The sequence below is a fragment of the Vicugna pacos genome, chromosome 34 (assembly GCF_048564905.1).
Source record: "Vicugna pacos chromosome 34, VicPac4, whole genome shotgun sequence".
Lineage (NCBI taxonomy): Eukaryota > Metazoa > Chordata > Mammalia > Artiodactyla > Camelidae > Vicugna > Vicugna pacos.
Genome location: NC_133020.1, coordinates 19106734 through 19127536, shown reverse-complemented (window position 1 = coordinate 19127536; position 20803 = coordinate 19106734). Strand labels below are relative to the sequence as shown.

The 20803-nt window shown below is 44.8% G+C and overlaps 2 protein-coding genes across 12 annotated transcripts in view; both read left to right on the top strand.

Annotated features, from left to right (window-relative positions):
• Positions 1 to 55: 55 nt before the first annotated feature.
• RAD51AP1 (RAD51 associated protein 1) lies at positions 56 to 17192 on the top strand. Of its 4 annotated transcripts, none has more exons than XM_006210840.4 (9): positions 56 to 211; positions 1569 to 1618; positions 3207 to 3348; positions 5833 to 5942; positions 7235 to 7321; positions 7901 to 8050; positions 9342 to 9503; positions 12444 to 12590; positions 15138 to 17192. In XM_006210840.4, the coding sequence occupies exons 1-9, from the start codon at positions 195 to 197 to the stop codon at positions 15272 to 15274; spliced, it is 1002 nt and encodes a 333-aa protein (XP_006210902.2). In that variant the 5' UTR covers positions 56 to 194; the 3' UTR covers positions 15275 to 17192. The 4 variants fall into 4 exon arrangements, with proteins under 4 accessions (XP_006210902.2, XP_072810461.1, XP_072810462.1 ...); XM_072954360.1 differs by having other exon boundaries at positions 15120 to 17192; XM_072954361.1 differs by having other exon boundaries at positions 15080 to 15252.
• A 1808-nt stretch (positions 17193 to 19000) lies between these two features.
• The window catches only part of DYRK4 (dual specificity tyrosine phosphorylation regulated kinase 4), a 36142-nt gene continuing 34339 nt past the window's right edge, over positions 19001 to 20803 (top strand). For 7 of the 8 annotated variants that reach the window (XM_072954429.1, XM_072954428.1, XM_072954425.1 and 4 more), the window contains exon 1: positions 19191 to 19426. In XM_072954429.1, the coding sequence (XP_072810530.1) occupies positions 19260 to 19426 (167 nt within the window). In that variant the 5' untranslated portion in view covers positions 19191 to 19259. Of the gene's footprint in view, positions 19052 to 19190; positions 19427 to 20803 lie in introns of those variants that run through there. The other variant, XM_072954426.1, reaches the window with a different exon arrangement.

Below are 20803 nucleotides of genomic sequence, written 5' to 3'. Positions count from 1 at the left end.
CGGAAGGGCGGTGCCTCGGGGTGGGCGTGAACCGCCTCTCAGAGCGCATGCGCGCCCGCCGGGATGGCGGGTGAGGATTGGAGGGTTGGCGGCGCGGGCGGAGAGCTCCGGGCCTGGCTTTGGGCGGGAATTCAAACCGCCGCTGTTGCGGACGAGAGCCTGGGAGCTGCAGGTTTCCAGCTTCGGAGGGGACCATGGTGCGGCCTGCGAGGTGAGCGGTTCCTGTCAGGCGGGGGTGGTGGGGGAGGAGCAGGAGGACGCTGTAGGCTCGTCACCTGCGCGGGACTGAGGGGAAGGCCGGCGGCGAGGCGAGCGCCGGTGGGGCCGGGCCGTCGGTCCAGGGAAACGCTCCGGCCTCCAGTGAGAGCCTCCCACGGCTCACAGGGGGCCTGGCACCCTAGCTGTCTCCTTTTCTGGGCGCCCTTGGCGGTTACTGCCGTTTCTTCCACCCGCCGTCCTTCAAATAAGGCCTGGTCACAGCGCTTTGCAGCGCACCAGGCTCCCTCCTGCGTGTTCATTGTTCATCACCATAGTTTCTTGACGTAGAAAGTTCAGGTCTTCCCTTTATATCTATTTAAACTGCTAGGGACGAGAGCCAGTGGGCCCGAGTCACACCGCCGGTAAGTGACAGGGTAACACGCAAACCCAAGTCAGCTGGCGCCGCATCCCCTGCGTTTTCCCGTTAAGTGTACTCTTAGAGACTATTCCTCCACTAACCGCCGTCGAGAACCGTGGAGGCCTAGGGTCCGCCGTTGGTGTAGTAGAGTTCTGAGATAGTGTTTCTAATGTGCTGTGCCAGGTGCCGGAGGTTCCATTCTAGCCAAGGGGTCAGGTTGGGGGTCTGAAAGTAAACATGGCAAGTGAGAGAGAGTGAGGAGGCGAAAAGCCCTGCTTAAAATAGGGTGGTTCGGACAGGACTCTCCCGGAAGGTAATGCAGGAGCTGAGACAGGGATGAGTGGCAAACTGGGTCACTCACATTTGGGTATTTGGCAGAAGATAAAAATGAAAACGGGAGTAGAGTTCATTTAGGACCTAGGGGAGAATGACTTTATTTTATTCACTTGAAATATCACTTTCTTTTAGCGCCCCCTAAAGTAGAGTGAAGATTCGTTTCAGATGGCGAGTGCTAAGTCACTCACTATGTTTTTAGTGTCCACTGCATAAAGAACATGATTTCATATTGTGGGAGAGAAAAGAAAATGGCTTTCCGTATCAAGAAGTTCATGATCTGAGAAGACAGAATGCACTTATAAATAAGAGAACACATAAAACAGGAACTGAAAAATTCCCGACAGTAATTAAACATAAATTGTAAACATTATATTGATTTATTCTTACTTTGTGTGTTACCTGAAGCAGTTTTTTTCCTAATCAGGTATATCAAGATAATTATACGTTTTTCAGCTAATGTTAAATCCTTGCTATAGAATGCAAATCAGGTTTTTAATTTATATATTCTTAAGAGAATCTAAACAGATTTTTATTTACTCAAGACTAATAATGGCCTTAAGGAATGGAGGTGAGGAATGGACATTCGCATAAATGAAAATTTCTGTCTTGGTCACAGGCATAAGAAGCCAGTCGATTACTCACAGTTTGAGGACTCTGACAGTGATGGTAAGTGGAGCGTCCTATTTCTGCTTTAAAGATTTGGAAATTTATTTCCTCACAATTTATAGACTATTTATATGTAATGCATGTATATATTTATGGCTAAAATAGTGAACATATTACCCAATTGTAGATGAGTAGGTCTGGAAAAATAATTTTCTAAGCATTTGGGATAATTATACTGATCATTACACTGACAAGGATTATTGGCATACGTGATAAACAAACAAGACCAGGTGAAATGGCTTTTTAGGTCTCAACTCCCCTAGGTCCACATTTCTTGGAGTGAGATTATGTCCTCGCCCCTTCCCCCAAGAATAACACACTGTCTTTTTAAGACCCAAATGTGTTACAGAATATAATATGAAATCCCCATTAATCGTACAATAAAACAAGACCTTGAAGAAAGCTTAGGCTTAAGCTGTACCCTGTTGAGTTGTACATTTACTTGTCTCTGCTATTTAGAGAACTTTGGTCAAAAAGTTTGAGAAACATTGTGTTAGATTACCGTATGCTTAAAAGTAGGTTTTGTGTTTCTTTCTTAGACCACCAGAGTTTTCCATGAGTTAGATATCTAGTAAGTCCTCAGTGTGAAGGAATCTGTTTTTTGCCTTGAGTACAGCCTTAAGTGTGCCTAAGACTTGGGGGAAAATAGCATAGACTGTAACGTCTAGCTTCTTGTTACTGTAATCAGCCTGTCACTAAATATTTATAAATTGCTGGTCGTTTTGTGGAGACTGGGGTGGAAGTGGAGGCGAGTCACAGGTTATTGTGTTCCCACGTGAGGGAGCATAAAAGAGACAACACGTGCTAACAAACGCCAAAGTCTGTGATTAAGACTGTGTGCACCTTGAAGGCAGACACGTGTCAGGTATGAGTGTAAAAGCTGTCACAGCAATTTGGTGTTGCATGTCAGCAGCAGAAGTACATCAGCTCTGAGGCTTGGGGGCAGGAAAACCTGTGAGGACAGAATGGACTGGAAAAGAACATCCCTTTGCCAAAAAGTGAAGTTCCCATGGGGAGCTCCTAGGAAGGCCTGTGTGGTAATGGAAGAGAAACACTGCCGGGCTGAAGTCCTGAGTAGGAACCGCCTTCTCTCCCTCCAAGTTCTGATGCTTCTGACTTTTCTTAGTGTGGTTAAAGTGCTAGAAATAGGACATGGGCCTTTGAAGAAGATGTTTGGCTAGGTTATGAAGTTTTCATAAAAATCATTTTCTTCCACTTTTTAATATGATAAAATTATAGAGGAAATTTTAGTAATTTTTCTACTGTTTTTAGAGGTTTTTAATTACTCCTTTGTTTTCTTTGACACTTATATACACTAGCCTAGGTTTTCAGGGAATTGGTTTTTGATGGATTGATATTTTAAAAAATAAAGGCCACTTAAACAAAGTTGGACAGCCTGGGTGAGGATAAAGAAAGACAATATGCCAATGGTATTTTTTAAATTGTGGAGAGCAAACAATTTGCTTACTTTTCAAATTTGAACACACATCATAATGAATCTCAATTACCAAGAAAGTAATTTTATTTATTTCTTCCTAAGGAAAAGCAATTTCTTATATTTTTTTAATTTTAATTCACACACAAATAGATGATTTTGTTCCTGCAACCACACCGTTAAATAAGAAATCCAAAATGACACAAAAGGAGTTAAAATTAGAAAAACCAGAACCTAAACTGAAGAATCTCCAGAAAAAAGACATCCCACTGCAGGAGAAAACCCCCCAAAAAAGGTGAGAGGTAAGACATACGGTTACTATACGACAGTAGATGTGTTAACTTGCAGGAGAGGCAGATTCAAACTCTTGGTTTCAGTTAGAGCTTGAGCAGGACCCTTGGTCTTATTTTACTTTGTGCACGTAGGAGAGCAGGGGTGCGCATTGGTCCCCTTCTGAAATGAACTTCGTAAAGTTCACAAATACGCAGGGAAATGCCCGTTTAACTATTAAGGCAGTCATAATTATCTAGCTTAGAAGGTATAACTTGCTTTTACAAGACCTAGCACCTGTCTGAAATCCTTAGGTCTTACAAGACTACTTTGTCAAAAATTACATTTGTAAAGACAGTTTTATAAAACCCAGGACCACACGTCTTTGTGATATGATGGATGTTCACTGAAATTTCGTGATGTATGTGAGTCGAACTGAAGGCTGTGAACCTGTGGCTTACACAGTGCTGCATGTCAGCTATGTCTCAGTAAAACTGTAAGGAAAAAATAAACTTTAAAACCGGGTATTTTTCTACAGATGAAAAATATTTTCTCTTTACCTCACTGAGATTTGTCCAGCAGCGAGCAGGCCCTGTAGACTGGCCCTGGAGCTCCGTGAGTTAGTACCAGCAGAGAGGGGAAATGAGGGAAGGGGGTCCTGAGAAGCCCACACTTGTGGGACGGGGAGGAGGGGACAGAAGAGGGACACTGACAGATGGAGCAGAGGACTCGTGACGCTTGACTGCTGCAAGCGTGAGGAAAGTTAACTAACATAGAGAAACTCACCGCCGTCATTCTCTTTACTCTTTTCTTCCTTGTTTTTGTTTTTGAGCCTCTTGTACTACATTTAAAATAGAGTTTAAAAAGAAACAAAAAACAGCAGACGGGAGAAAATATTTGCAAATCATATAACCTCTAAGGGACTTGTATCCAGAATATATAGAGAACTCTTATGATTCAACCATAAAAAGACTAATGACCCAATTTAAAAAGGGGCAAAGGACTTGAATAGACATTTCTCTAAAGAAGGAATAGAAATGGCCCATACGCACACGAAGAGGTGCTCCGCATCCTCAGCCTTCAGGGAGATACAAGTCCAGACCTCGGCGAGATGGTGATGTCACACCCACTAGGGTGGCTGTAATCAAACAGGCAGACAAAGTGAGCGCTGAGGAGAAAGTGGAGGACCTGAAACGTTCATGCCTTGCTGCTGGGTGTGGAAAACCGTGCAGCCACATTGGAAAACAGAGTAGCCATTTGTCAAAACGTTAAACGGACCCAACCTAGGTATGTCCCCAAAAGGAATGTGCCACACAGAAACCTGCACGTGAGTACTCACAGGAGCATTGTTCCTTATAGGCAAAAAGTGGAAGTAATCCTGATGTCTCCCAGCTGATGAACGGATAAGTAAAATGTGGTATATCCCTGTAGTGGAATATTACTCAGCAATAAAAAGGAATGAAGTACTGATATATATGTATATATATTACAACATGGCCAAACCTTGAATACATCTTGGTGAGCCAAAGAAGCCAGACAAAAAAGGCCATGTATTGTGTGTTTCCATTACTATTTATATCCAGAACAGACAAGGCCACAGAAGCAGAATGATTAGTGGTTGCCGGGTGTCAGGAAGGGGAAAATGGGGAGTGACTGCTAACGGGTCTGAGGTTTCATTCCAGGGTGATGAAAATGTTCTGAAATTAGACAGTGGGGATGGTTTCAGAGCTCTGTCAGCATACTAAAACCTGCTGAATTGTATGCTTCGTATGCTTTATGCAGTGTGACTTATATCTCAGTAAAACTGTTATTTTAAAAAATAAATCCTTCAAGGTGCCTCTTGGTATTCCCTCCTTGATGTAACCTGTTATCTGTCTTTGCTTTCTCTTCCTCTGACACACCCTAGCACTTTTGACCACCTTGAGTAGGAGACATGATAGTCTGTTTATATGGGATAATTTTAAGTATGAATTATTTTCCCACCTCCTCATTAGTTACTGACTTTTTGAGGGCACTTTTCATATCCTGTCTGCTGTGGTGCCTCATGCACAGTAAGCACTTGCTAAAATATTTGCTAGAGTCCAGTTGGGAGAAAGAGATATTAAAAAAAGTAATTTCAATTTAATTTAAGAGCTGTAACAGCTGTCTGAGGTGGTGTGGGTGAGGCCCAGGAAGCTCTCCAAGTGGAAGTGACACTGGAGCCCAGTCTGTTCTCAGTCTAGTGGGCGCCTCCCCCTGGCCGGAGCCGGTGCTGAAGAGGGGACGCACAGTGAGGGCCCAGGAGGCGCAGGGCACGAGCTGCTTCTGGTTCAGATCTGTTCTGCTGGGTAGAGCCCGGCCCTGTTAGATTTCAGGAGGCTTAACGTTGAAAGTCAGTTAGGATCATGCTCACTGACCATTTTTCTGAGATGAGCAGCTCTTTGATGGCACTCGAGGGAGCTCTCACAGTTGGCTGTTTAGTTGAGATTGGTAGTTGACAAGCTCATCATTATTTGTGTGTCTGTTTCAGGATGGCTTTAGATGACAAGCTGTACCAGAGGGACTTAGAGGTTGCCCTCGCTTTGTCCGTGAAGGAACTTCCGACGGGCACCACTGATGTGGAGGAGTCTCGAGATAAAAGTAACTTTGTTTAACACTCTGGATGATAAGAGGGGCGCTTTGCAGAGGGCAGAGTTGGGTCCAGTTGTTGATTCAGCTGGGTAAATCTCATCCGCACGTAAATACCCCTCTGGCTGGCACTCAGAGCGAACTGGAGGACGTGGACTGTGACCTTTGGTGTCCAAATTTTATCTGTGTATGCAGTAAAAATTTAATTTCTTGATCAAATAAATTGACCTGTACATCCTAACAATTCACCTCCTTTCTCTCCAAATTCAACTTAGCTAAACATGATCTAATGATGGTAAGTTTTGTTGTTTACAAAGGTTAAAGGTAATAATTTGGTTAGCAAGCTCAGATTCATGACTTCAACTTTCTCTGTGGATTTTTCCCCTTTGATTTTTCTGGCAACTAAGCAGCAGTTGGTAATATTGACATTCTGGAGGGGCAGAAAGCATAGTTACTGGAAAAGACATTCAAACTGCTAGAATGCTTTTCCGATTAAATTGCTTTGGCCTGACTTCTTTTATGTTGGAGGACGTTTTTAGCCTGTTAGCTTGTTTAGGGGTACAGATGTTTAAGTCAGTATTGCCTCCTGTTTGAAAATAAATGCTGTAGTGTTGACAAGGGGACTTTTTAGTAATTGGGAATCAAAGAAACTCAAAAAGAGAATTGTCATATATCTGAAATTGAGGATAAAAATCTCTCTCCTATAAAAGATTGTGGACTATATAGGGTTTCCTTGGAAGTACCACTACTCAGAGGGTAATGTACTCTGTAGCCCTGGAATTTAATAGTACCAATTATTATGACTTAAAGTCCTCTTAAAATACTCTAGATCACTGTAAACTTATAATCATGGTTGAAGAGTCTTTATGTTAGTAAAAGCGCAGATCTGCCTACACAGAAATGATAGTTAGTATTTATTTACTGTTTGCTGTGTGCTGGGCACTTCAATAAGCAGTTTCCACATTCAGTCAACATTTAATCCCCCCTGGTCCTCTCATTTCATCCTCACACTGTTTTTATTTCCACATTTTACGTGAGGAAATCAGGTTTTACAGAGGATAGGCTATTTTTCCATGGTCATGTGGCCAACTTAAGTGGTAGAGCTTGTATTTGAGCTTCAGCCTGATTAAGTCTCTGTGATTTCAGGGCCAACACCCCTAACCATGTGCTCACCCCTCCACGTGAGATCACTGTGCTGTTTGATCCCTTGTCTGTGGCTCCAGGCTTTTAGGTTTTAGCACTTGTGCTCCTATTTGTCGACACTGGTTGATTAAGTGCATCTGAATCCTCTTGCTTCCATCTAGGCACTGATAGACGTGGCAACAACGAGGCAGAAACAGTGACCAAGTCCCCTCATCTCTCCAACTGCAGTGTAGCTAGTGATTATCTAGGTAAGTGTTGGATGTTAATAGTAATATTTATTTTTTTCCATCAATAATGCTATTTTTCTAATTTTTATTTAAACTCCCGAACCTGTAAGTAGAACTCCAGGGCCTTTACATTTGTGACGTCTCTCTGCTCCTCTTCTCCTTCATTTCTTTATGTTTTAGTTTTCCTGTTTCACTGCAGACCTCCTTTCTTCCCTGAGAGGGGGTCATGACCACCCAGGGCTTCTAGTTGACAGCAGTTGAGCAAGTCCGAGACCCAAACTGAGTCTTTCAATACCTATAAATATGGTTATATTCTTGTATTTGTACTGGAGTGTACAAATGACACTAAAAAGTAATAAATACATTTTGTCTAAAAAAAAAAAAGATTCAATTTGGGTCTCGGACTTGTGCTCAACCCAGACCGTGCTGCTGGGAGACTGATGTCTCACACCTGGCCCGGGCTGGCTGTGTGGCCTGCTCCTAGAGGCACGGCAGGGGTGAAGCCAGCCCAATAAAAACAGCAGACGGAACAGAGGTCTGCCCTGCAGTTCTTTAGATGTCACCTGTCACAAAAAGTCTCACTGATGTTCTTATCTGAAGATCTGGATAAGATTACCGAGGAGGAGGATGCTCGAGGTGTTCGAGGGAGAAGAAGGGCAGCATCTCGAGCAGTGGTCCAGCAGAGGAGCATTCTGTCAGAGGGCAGTGACGGCAGTGGTGCCGATGACTCCGAACCAGACTTTGCAACTGGTGAGTTATGTCCTCGCTCAAGATAGCCCTGTGGAGACGCAGCGATGAGCTCTTGGAGACATTAATGTGTGCAAGACACTGTGCATCACAGTATGAAATGTGTAATGTGGGGAATACAGTTAGTAACTAATATCCTTGTGTAGTGACATCACAACTAGCTTTATCATGGGGGCCGTTCTGAAATTTGTGGAAGTGTTGAGACATGGTGTTGTGTAACAGGAACTGACACAGTATCGTAGATCAGTTATACTTTAAGACAAACAAACTTGTAGAAAAAGAGATCAGGTTTGTGGTGACCACAGGTGGGGGGAGGGAGAACTGGATGAAGGCAGTCAAAAGGTACAGACTGCCAGTTGTGAGATAAGTAAGTTCTAGGGACATCATGTACGACGTGATAAATATAATGAACAGTGTGGTTTGTTATCTATGAAAGTTGTTAAGAGAGTAAATCCTAAGATTTCTTATCACAAGGACAAATTTTATTTTCTGTTTCTTTAATTTTGTACCTGTATGCGGTGATGGGTGTTCACTAAACTTAGTGCGTTAATCACTTCATGATGCATGTAAGTCAGATCATTACACTGTGCCCCTTAACCTTAAACGGTGCTGTGCCTCAGTGCTATCTCAATAAAACTGGGAGGGAAAAAGAAAAAGGCAGAAACACAGAGTCCAGTGAGGCCTGCAGGGGAGGGAGAATGAGGTAAGGCTGAAGAGGCCCCTTGCCACTGGATCATGGAGGGTCTTAGACCCATTCTAAGAAGTGTAGAGTTTTTTTCCACAAGTGGTAGAAATTCATGAAACATTTTGAGGTAGAAATCATATGAAACCTATATTTTATTATGATAGTTGTTTTCAGACTCATTCAAAAATTAGGGCAAGTGAGGGGCATACATCATGATACATCAATTTAAAATTAAAATGAATAAACCCGTAAGTTTATGCTGTCAGACACTACATTTTGATAGATTTTAACATGCTGGTGACAAACAATAATAGATTTGTTTCCCACATTTATTCAACAGATACCTGGGTACTTACCATGGACACTGTGTTCTAGACGCTAGGGCCGTGGCAGTGGACAAACTGAACAGAGCCCCTGTCCTCACGGAGCTAAAACTCACACGAGAGGACACAGACAATACATACTTGAGGTGTCAATCTGTAATAGTAGATACTTCAAAGTTCGTAGGTTCTGAGAAGTATCCTTTATCTCCTCGTGGACTAAATGACTGTTTTTTTCCCCAGCCTCACTTTTTAGAACAGAGGTGAAGTGTGTAGTCTTGTGTTTCAGGTGAAGAGTCTGAGGATGATTCTGATTTTAGTGAGAGTGGAGATGATGAGGCCTTCACAATGAGAAAGAGTAAAGGTAAAGGAATGAAAAGGAAAGAAGCGAAGGTGAAATCTCCAGTTGAAAAGAAAGAGAAGAAACTGAAATCCGCACATGATGCTATGGGTAAGCTTTTTCCCGCACACTTCACTCTGTGAAGGGACTATGTTTGGTTTACTTAATGCATTTTTCTCATCTTTGCCTTTCATTCTCATTAACATTTTGCCAGTGTTCATCTCTCATTAAAATCCGTGGAGGATGGCAGGGTGGGTCGGGGAGGCAGGGCAGACGAGTGCTGACAGCCCCCGCCTGCATCTCACAATGAGAAAACTGAGGCTCTGGGTGGATAAATTGTTAGTGAGTGGCTCCAGTTTGCACCGAGGTCTGTCCATTCAGAGCTGAGCTCTGTCCACCGGACCACGTTTTGTCCACACGATTAAACGCGGAAGTTGGCGTGATTCTCGTTTGCTGCTGCTGCCTGTGACTCAGTTTCTGCGTTGAGAACCTTCGCCATGTGGTTAGGGCCTTTTTGTTTCTTCAGGATGAATTCAGTTTGAAGCCAGTTTTACCGTAAAACTTGGAATTTGTGAGGACTTGAAGATGGAATACTTGGTTTTTGTACAAACGAAGTTAGAATATTTTTGAGTTCATGTGTATGATGGATTATTGTAAAATATGACTTCCTCTAACCTGGCTTGTTTTACTTCCTGACAGATGTTTTATGTCTTAGCTGTTTGATGTGTACGCCATTCGAACCTAAATGTCCCTTACTTAGACTATTTATCAATGGGTGAGAGTTGCTCTCACCTGAAATAGCATGGTGCTAAGTACTTACTAAGAAATAAGAATTAAGTACTGACGGAGTCATGTTCCTCCCGGCACTGTATTCTGCATGCATGAGGTTTTAATTAGTGTTTTTTTTAATTGGCAAATTCACCTGGCTTCCAGAAATTAGATTTTAAATGCAGGGATTTTAGAGATAAACCTGTGTGTTAGTTTCCAATTACTGCTGCAAAAATTTATCACAAATTTAGTGTCTTAAATCAACACACGTGTATTATTTGACAGTTCTGGGGTCAGAGGTTCAACGTGGTTCTCACCAGGCTAAAACCAAGCTGTTGGCAGAGCTGTGGTCCCCTGTGGAGGCTCCAGGGGACCGTCTACTGTGCTGCCTTGGCCCACTTCTGGAGGCCGCCTGCTGTCTGTGGCTGGTGGCCCGGTGGCCCGGTCCCCCGTTAGAGCTGCTGTGTCACTCTCCTTCCGCTCCTCACTGTCACCTGCAGGGACCCTCGTGAGGACGTTGGGCGCGTTGGATAATTCAGGATCATCTGTCTTAGGATCCTTAGTTGTGTCACACCGGCCAGGTCCCTTGGCCGTGTCAGGCGGCACAAGCACACGTTCTAGGAATCAGGGGACAGTTATCTTCAAGGGGCCACTACCTGGGATATGAAAAACATTTTCCACATTAACGATGTGGAAAAAGTCTCACATGAATACAGTTTATATTTTCTTTAGATGTTTGCTTGTGCTTGCTCACCAAGGCACTCTAAAAACTAAAAATGAGATTCCAGTTTCCAAGTTCGAACTTACCACTCGAAGTCTTCTGTATACCCCGGAGCAAGTCGCTTCGTAAGAAAGTTTACTGTATAATACTAGAAGTAGAATTTAGCTGCTAAGGAGTGGGATTAAGGATTCGGGGAGTGAGGTGGGTGGGGTGGAGCTCAGCAGTAGAACGTGTGCTTCGTGTGCACCAGTTCCTGGCTTCAATCCCCAGTACCTCCATTGAGGGGGAGAAAAGGGTACAACTCAATTGTTTAAAAAAAAAGAGAATTTGGAAAAGAGGATTATATTTCTAGTCCCATTAGTAATGTATTGAGTGACCTTTGAGTGTCTCTGATCCGGCACATATTACAGTAGAAAATTTCGAGAGCTGTGGTGTCCGAATCAGTCAGAATCTCGGTAGCCACCAGCCACAAGTAGCTCTATCACATTGAAGTTAATTAAAATTAAGCAGAATTTAAAGTCAGCTCCTTGGTTTTGCGAGGCGAGCCGCACACCAGCGCTCATGACTGCGCGCGGCCGAGGGCTGCCGCGTGGGACAGCGCAGAATCCTCGGCGCTGGCGTTGCCGCGGGAAGGCCTGGCCGGCGGGGCCGGGGCGCGCACGTCTGCGGGCACCGCGCAGGCGCCTCGGAGCGAGCGCCGAGTGGGGGCCTTTTTTTTCCCACCTCTCTTCCCTGCATGTCTCGCCCCATCGAAAACAAAACAAAACCCAAAAAACCCAAACCTACTCCCATTCTGTGTTCATCTTCTGGGTAATTAGGTGGGTGCCGCTGATTCCCTCCCCTCCAGCACCACCTCCCCCTCCGCCCAGTCTGCAGCTTTTCCCTCAGCCTCCCCCTTACACCAGGGGCTCATCACCTCTCCCCTGCACTGCCGTGGAGCCGTCCAGGCCTTCTGCTTTTCCAGCGCCGCCAGCAGGCTGCTGCTGGATGCACAGACGTGTGCAGGGGGGACGCTCCCCCCGTGCACGCCTCTGCAGGCTGTCCCCTTCTTCTCACGATGCCTTATACGCAGCTCTTCTCTGCCCTCTCTGTTAGTGACCAGCCAGTGACTGGGCCGTACAGTCCCCGGGAGCGGGATACTCTCATCCTGGAGCCTAATAACCTGTCTCACTGGGACACTCCGGTGAGACACTACCATGTAATGGTTACAAGTGCGGACGCTGGAGTCAGACTGGCCTCCAGTCCCAGCTCAGACACTAGCTGTCAGACTAGCCTCTGTTTCCTTATTGGACAGAGGGGTAGTAATTTCTATGTCCGAATTGCTTCAAGGGCTCAAGGTGACGTTCATGACATGCTAACCAACCCACGGCCTATGAGTGCTTGTGCAAGACGGCTGCTCTCAGGCTCTCAGTATATGCTTGTTGATTAACGAGAGTTGTTCGGATTTATGCTACAGCCTTTTTCATTGTTTATAAGATTATGTAACTTTATCATTTTCACAGACACATGCTAGACTTCCTCTTCCTCTATGACACCTTCTTTATGTGTATTTTTCAAAAAAGCAACCTCAGTAGGCTCTGCCCCAGCTGCCGTCAAGTCAGAATCTCGGCCTTCACCAAAAAAGGTTTCTCCTTCAGAGGCCGCTAGGAAGCCGTTACAAACACGCAGTCCTTCAGCTGAAAGCAGGAGACCCAAGTGGGTCCCACCAGGTATGGTGCATTTATTTACTGCTCAAGGGCAGGGGTCTGGAAAATTCCCACTGGCAGGTTTTTCTTCCTGTTTGTAAATGTTACATATGAGTACTTCCTTGTATTCCATATTCTTCACAACCAAGCTTTTTAGCTGCTACATTTATTCATCACTTATTATTCCATTATATCTGAGCATGCAAGTTGTTTATGTTTTCATTGTTATCAAGAAGGTTGCAGTAAGCACAGACATCGTTCTTTTAGAAATCTGTGGGCACATCCCTGGCTATTTTCTTAGGATAAATTCCAGGTAGTGGATTACTGTGAAACAGTACCAGCATTTAAGATTCCTGATACATGTATTTGGCAACAAGTCTGTTTGCTCAAGCTGCGCTGACCTCCGTGGGAGGTCCCTGCGTGGGAATCCCAGCGTTTCGCAGGCTCCACCCCCAGCCCGTCCACACTTGGCCTCTCTGTTTTCTCTTGCTCCACAGCCAAGTCTCCCTGTTCCTTCACCCTTCTTGACATTCCTGAAACCTTGATCCAGGCCCTGTTTCCTTCCGACCCAGACTGTCGTGGCTTCCTGCCTAGTGCTTCTCCGCTTTCCTCATCCACCCACATGAGCGCTCTTTGCGTGAAATTGATGCATTTTCGGTTTCTTAAGCACGGTGTGTGCATTCTTCTGCCAGAGCCCCTCTCCAGCTTCCTCTGTCTGGGATGGCTTTCTTCATTTGTCCCCTCTCCTTTTCTGAGTCATTCCAAGTCTCCTTGGGCTTATTTCCTTCTTTTCAGGAGCACTCCTTGATTGGTTCACAGTGGCCATTCCCCTAATGGTAACTAGGTATCAGTACACAGATTTAGGCCTGAGACTGCATGCTTGCTTAATTCCTGAGTCTTCATTTCATCATCTGGGTCATCTTTAAAGTTTTATTGGATATAAAAATTCTAAGATTTTAAGGAGGACTTAAAATGTTTTTGGAGAAGGAAAGGAGGAGGACTAGTTATTGAAATAGTGATGCTGTGCCATTTAAAAGCTAATCCTTAGTGTATTTCTTCTGAGAATAATTCGTGATTTTTCAGCAAAAGAAATTTAAAAGAATTGATATATTGACTATAGAAATTTGAAGGTAGCATAATCAAAAAGATAACAAGGACATAATGGGCTTAGGGATAAAGAGTCAATGTCATAAAACATGAAGTGCTTATAGATTCACTGTGTGAACGAGCAAGGCAGGTGATGGCGAGCGGGGCCTGGGGCACCGGCGCTGTGCTCGGCCCCCTTCACAGTCCACTTGTTCACAGGCAGGATTATGGTCCTGGTATTTCCACAGCTGGTGTTTTTTGAAGAGAAGTCAGAAATCCAGATTTTAATGTGAAGTCTCTTAGTTTTTAAAAGTTGACTTTTTGTGGACCAAACAGTATATCTGAGAGCAGGATTTAACCCTCAGGCTGCCAGCTAGTCACCTGTCTTATATGAATACTAGAAGACCAGCAAGATTCCAGTGGGAAAATGAGCCAAGGACACAAACATACCACTGCCCCCAAGAAATACAACTAAAATGGATGTGAAAAAAATGGCAGTCTCACTGGTAATCAAGGAGATGTGAATTAAAATAATAAAGTTATTTTATACCTCTCAAGCTAGAAAATAATAAAGCTGTATCGATTAGTGCACTCTGGGCTGTGGGGTAGCAGGTCTAGTTACTTATTTTACAGTTATAATCCCTTTATAGGACAGCTGGACAGGAGCCATAAAAATAAATCTATCTTTTGACCTAGGAACTACTCTTGGGAATTTATTTTTGAAAAGAATTCAAAACAAGAAAAAGTAATAAGTGGTCAGGTTTTTTTATAGCCATTTATAGAAAAGTGGTGAGAAACTAGAAACAACCCAAAAAGTGTGTTGTAGGAATTTGATCAATATATAGCACGTACGTGCAGTTAAGGGTGATAAATCAGATGGCTAGAAACATGAAAGTGTTTGTAAATATTTATGTGGAGAAGGTTCACACAGGTGCACTTACTATGGCTAATCATGATCGACTGCGGACACTTACGAGGATAAATTCTGAAATGTAATACTTGTCGGAAATAGTTGCTACGTTAGAGTGGTAGCATAAAGGAAACTAGCCTAAGTAAATAAAAATGGTATTTGTCATATTTAAAGTTATTTAATATTTGAAAAAATAGATTCTGTAAGAAGTACTACTTGTAAAAGTTGCAGAATTTTAAAAAATGCATCAGTTTTTTGCTACTACTTTAGAGATATAATTGTGTGCATTTTTATATCCCTTTACAACCAGCGTTCTTTGCTCCCAACTTCCCTGTTCAGCTTTCACGTTTAAAGTTTTAGTGTCATTACCTTAGCCTCTGGAGATGTTTGAAAATATGCAGTATTACGTATGTTCTGCTCTTTAGTACTTGCTTTTGATCTCATATATAACTTGATGGAACCTGCACAGCAGGATAATGCTGTATTTATTTGTTTTTCGTCTCTTCTGTTTTATCAGCTGATCTTTGCTGTGAGGTTTCTGTCATTGTCAGTATCAGGTGATGTGTTTTTTCCAGCCGTATCCGGAAGCAGCAGTGGTGGCCGCAGCCCACTGACAGGCGTGTCTGTGAAGTCCCCAAATCAGAGTCTTCGCCTTGGCTTGTCCAGATTAGCGCGAGTTAAACCTTTGCATCCCAGTGCTGCTAGTAGCTGAGCGAAGTAGCAAGCGAATGGCTGATTAAGAGGCTCAATTTTATAAGTGTGTTTATATTTGTGTTATATTTGAGGAGGGTATTGTAATATAAAGGAATCCTTCAATGTCATATAAATTATCTCTATGCCTTTGTGATTATATACTTCAGTAAGATGTTTGTTCATAAGAATTTTTACCTTGTCATGTCATTTCCCTCTGGAGCTCACATTCTCTTTCCCTTGTATGTATATAGTAAGTCATTGCCATTGAGTGGCTGTCAGTTTGAGGTGGAGGATGTCCACATTACATGCTGGTCTTTCCTAGTAACACGATGCTTGTCTCTGGCTTTGTCTAGTTTATGGCAGCTGAACTTTAACTGTTCAGAGTTCATCTGGTAAAAGGAAAATTCCCATTTCTCCCAGGAGACATTTCTGAAATCTTATGTTTCATAAACTACAATGTCAGTTTTATTGCAATGATGTTTCGTATTTTATGCAAAAGTTTCTATATCCTGCATTAAAACAGTTGCTATACTATAGGGTATATCTCCTCCTTAGAAATAGATGATTATAGTGTAGCAAACAGAATTTCTGGACATTTTATGAAGCCCTCAGTCCAAACGTTTAATAAAAGCGAGAAAGTTTTGATACGCTCTTTTACTGGATAGCAATACATCCATCAGTCTCTAATTGTCTACATTTTGTAATAAAATGAATGCTTTGCAAAAAAAAATGTTAGCCCTTTTGTTGTCAATATAGAGAGGAATCTATGGTTGCAGCAAAAGCAGTGCTAAGAGGGAAATTCATAGCAATATAGGCCTTCCTCAGAAAAGAAGAACAATCTCAAATAAACAACCTAACCTGCCACCTAAAAGAATTAGGAAAAGCACGAACAAAACCCAAAGTCAGCAGAAGGAAAGAAAGAATAAAGATCAGAGAGGAAATAAATAGAGATTTAAAAAAACAGTAGAAAAAATCAGTCAAACCAAGAGCTGGTTTTGGGCAAGAATAAACAAAATGGACAAACCTCTGGCCTGGCTCACCGAGGAGAAAAGAGAGAGCACGTAAGTAAACAGAACAAGCAGCGAAAGCAGAGTGCTCACAGCCACCAGCACAGAAACACGAAGGGCCGCGAGGGAGCACTGTGAGTGCTACATGGCAATAAGCCGGACGATGCAGAAGAGATGGACCCGTTTCTAGAAACGTGCAGCCCACCAAGACTGAACCCAGAAGAAATAGATCATTTGAACAGCCGGTCACTAGAAGTGAAATAGAATCAGCAATGAAAAACCTCCCTACGAACAAGACCAGGACCAGACGGCTTCACCGGAGATTCTACCAAACATACAAAGAAGAGCTCGCACCAGTCCTTCTCCAACTCTTCCAAAAGATTGAAGAGGGGAGAATACTCCCAGACTCTATTCTATGAAGCCAGCATCACGCTGATACCAAAGCCAGACAAAGACACTACCAAAAAGGAGAGCTGTAAGTCCATATTGTTGATGAACATAGATGGAAAAGTCCTCAACAAAATGGTAGCAAACAGAACCCAACAACACATAAAAAAGACCATACACCGTGATCAAGTTGGGTTCATCCCAGGGATACAAGGATGGTTCAACATATGCAAATCAATCAGTGTGACACATACACCACATCCAGAAGAGAAAGGGCAAGTCACATGATCATCTCAACAGATGCAGACAACATACAGGGGATGTGCTGTTAATCACTGTGCTAAGCCAGTGCTTCAGCGGGTGGCTGTGAGGTGCTTGGTCATCCCTGTTGATGAGACAGCATGACGAGGTGATGCAGCTCTTCAGGAAGCTTAGATCTGAATTCACTGTGAATAAAAGTGGTCATAGATATTTTACATTTGTGGCGAGAATTTCAACCAGCTCCTCATCACTTTTTAATAAAAATTCTTTGCATCATGTTAACCATTAAAAAGTGTGTACTACTTTGCTCAGTTCTTCTCAGGTTCATGGGATCATCTGTGTTCATGAGAAAATCGGTGATTAGAATCACGATTAAAGCGAGCGAGCACCTGCCTGTCGCTGTCGTGCTCGTTTCCTGTCTGGTGCGTATTTTCACACAGCTGTGCGCCCCTCGCCTACCCCCCGCCACCCCTTCTGCAGAGCACCTCCCAGCTACACGGCGTTGAGGCGCTCGCTCTACCTGGTGCAGTTTAACAGGAAACACCTATCAGGAGCCCGCCCTGGGTTAAGTGCTAGTATCACCGGTTAATCACCTGGACCAGCCTGAGGAGCCTGTTTTCTCCATGTTGTCCACGTGAATGGCTTCTACTGAAAACTACCCTCTGTCTGTCAGAACCGGCCTTGCAGAAAGCACTCCTGACCTTTCTGTTGCCAAATCCAGGGCACAGTTTTCTCTCCTGACCTTACTGTAGACCCTGTTCACCATACCCTGCTTAGTACTGTTTATTTCCTGGGCTCCTGTGACTCCATTCTTCTGTAATTTGCCCGCATCTCCCTGCCGACTCTTCGTTATTTCGCAGCTTTCTAATCTTTGCGTCACCTATACCCACTCCTCTCACCGCCGTATCATGTTCTGTGTGATCCCATTCTTTTCCCCTGCCCCTGTCCTTTTTAAGACTGCCAAGTCAGGGTCTTGAGCCCAGACCTTGCTCTTGACACGACCTGTTGCCCGGTCCATTGATGATCTGTTGTAGGCCATCACTGAATAACGTCTCCCCTAGCCCAGCGTTTTCCCTCTTGTGTTTTCTGTTAGTGAAGAGCGTCACCGCCAATCAGCACAGGTGTCTGGGGCACTTCCGCCCTTCACATCCTGTCCCCAAGCCCTGTTGCATTTCCTGCATTTCTCAAAACTGTCTCCTTCCACTTGCTGTCCTCACTCTGACACATCAACACTTACCACTTCTAACCAGCATCTTGGCCTCTTGGTCACCTACTCTGGCCTCCTCTTCAAGCCATTATTACTAGACAGAGTTTCCTAAAGTAAAATCTGAGCACCAACACCCCTCTTCCTAAAATCAGCACACGTGCTCCTTGTCCTGTTTAGTTCAGGAGCCATTTCTAATCAGACTGGCCCCTGCCCACGTCCTGGGCCTTGCCCGGTGCCGCCCTGTGCGCGCGTGACCCCTGCCACACCACACTGCATGCTGGTGCCGTGGCTCCCGGTCTTCAGATCCTTCTTACTTGCCTTCTTTACTCTGCTAATTCCTACTTGTCCTTGAAGACTCAGATTCAACTTGGCTGTTTCAGAGAGCTTTATTTGAATGTCTTTCTCCTCCATGGACCAGACTGTATTCCTCCAGGCCATGCTATTGACACTCAAATATTAAATTTAGTGTTTCCACTTTTAAAACCTGGTGCAGAGTATGTGCTCAAAAAGTGTTCATCTGACGAACAAATCATATCCAGAACTTTTACTACTTGCTTCTGATAACCAGAAACTTTTGAGGAGGGGGAGGGGAGGGATCATTTCATGAATCTTCAATCAACTCAAATCTCTCCATCCTGTGGATACCCTTCAATTCTTGTCCCAAACCTGAAAGAACGGGGGAGGGGGTGCAAGAGAAAGGAAGCAGGAGGAAAAGGGGTATTTCTTTGGGCTGATGTGAAAGGCGGTTTGCGACCAGACCAGAGCCCAAGCCTTTCAGCTCCGGAGTCACAAATAGGGCGGAAACCATTTCTATAGCGACGGGAGGAGGGTGTGGTCCTCCACCTGCACGCCGTTACCGGTCGGAGCCAGCAGCGCCCGCCGTCTGCGCAGGCCAGATGCAGCTCCTCCCACCGCCCACCCGCATCGGCACCAAGTAAGGGAGGGGGCGGTGCGCGCGTCCCAGCGTCCGGGCAGCAGGTGGCGGGCGCGAGACCCAGCGGGGAGAGGGTGCAGGGGAGAAGGGGTGTGGGTCGGAGGAGGGGTGGGCGGTGTCAGGGCAGAGAGACGGCAAGTACCATTTCAGATTTCACTCTGAGCCGCTGCATCCTCACAGCCCATCAGTGTACTGTTCTGTTGGGACAATGTGTCGCTGGCTTGGGCTGAGTGCAGGCTGGGGAGAGGTGGATTTTGGGGAACTCATAAGACCTACCCGCACTCTGCTTCCGACCCTGACCCCGACGACGTGGGGCACGAGCATTCTGCCCCCTTTCTTGATCTTCACCGCACGTCTCGTCCTCTTCGTCAAAAAGTGAGTCCACGAGGATAGGCTGCTAACCAGCCTTTCCCGAGCAGCCCACGTGCCTGCCGGGCACCCAGGCCACACTGTCCTCTACGTGGTACTTGCCACTCGAGGGTAATTCCCGGTATTAGCAGAGTTTTTCCTTCAGAGGGGGATGAACAGTGCAGAAATAGGGATCTTTAAAAAATCCGTAGTTAATTTGTGGCCTTTACTGTTTGAAATGTCCATCAGTCAATTCAGGGCTCAAGTAACTTGTCTCCCTTCTGACTTTGTTTTAAATGACTGGCGGTCAGTAATCTTAAAGTCAGGCTTCACCCCTCAGGCTTCAGTAGAGACTTGGTAGAAGTGTGAGGCCGTTTAAATATAAAGTTCAAGCCATGAAAGGCCCATGTAAGTGTCCTTTGTCGCCAGTCTCTTTTGAGGGATTTAATTACCTCCATGTGGTAGGTACGGGAAATCTAGGCTTTCCAAGGATTTCTCCGAACACAGACTCCACCAGGTTGGTTCTGTGACTTAAGGCTGTTATTTCCTGCCTTCGTTTGGTCCTTGTAAAGAGGGTGATGATAAACCTGCAGGAAGTCTAATGTGCCGCCACTTTCCATCTGCTGTTGTTGGCACCTGGGCAGAAGTGCATCTTCCCAACGTGTGGAGGACCAGGGCCGGGAGTCAGCGGTTACAGCTGAGCCCAAGCCCAACGTGAGTGGGTTGTGACTGCTAAAAAGAGCAAATACTGGTCTAGGCTGCATTTATAGAAATTCCATGACCCGATGGGGGATGCAGCATTCTGGCTGTCTGACATAGCACTGATCAGAACTTAATCTAGACTCTAGAAGACCACAGCCCCTCTGAGAGGTCATTAAACTCTGGAAAACAGAGAGGGACAGCCACAGTCCAGGCTCAGCGTGATGCTCCATCAGATGAGGAGGGGTTTGAAATAGAACCACGCGATGCCTGGGGATGAGCAGGTGCTGGGGAGTCAAAAGGCCACAGTTGTGAAGACGGAAGAGCTCTTGAGCGGAAGACCGGGGGTGCGTGCTTGGTTGCTCCGTAGAGGATAACAAGTGTCAGTGGAGGCTGTTTCTCCACCTCGCTTCTTCAGCCAGCATTTGTGGGGCACCAACCACACGGACATTAACAGCAGGGCGTGAAATGGGATGCCTGGGGGGAAAGCAGTGCATCCTGGTCCAGGAACATTCAAGCAGAGACGAGGGATTTCCTGGAATGCTCTCAAGGGGATTCCTACCCGGGGAGGGAAGATGGGTGAGACGGTTTCCAAAAGCTTCCAGCTCTTAGTCTGTGAGTCTGTGGACCATGAAGAGTTTCAAGGATAACTGCACTGGACCCTCCCTTCCACTTCCCCAAATCCCCACTTTAACTGGATCCCAT

Coding starts and splice junctions, on each gene's coding strand:
- RAD51AP1 (XM_072954360.1), top strand. Junction 1,619..3,206: donor TGAGGACTCTGACAGTGATG/GTAAGTGGAGCG, acceptor ACACACAAATAG/ATGATTTTGTTCCTGCAACC. Junction 7,322..7,900: donor TGTAGCTAGTGATTATCTAG/GTAAGTGTTGGA, acceptor TCTTATCTGAAG/ATCTGGATAAGATTACCGAG.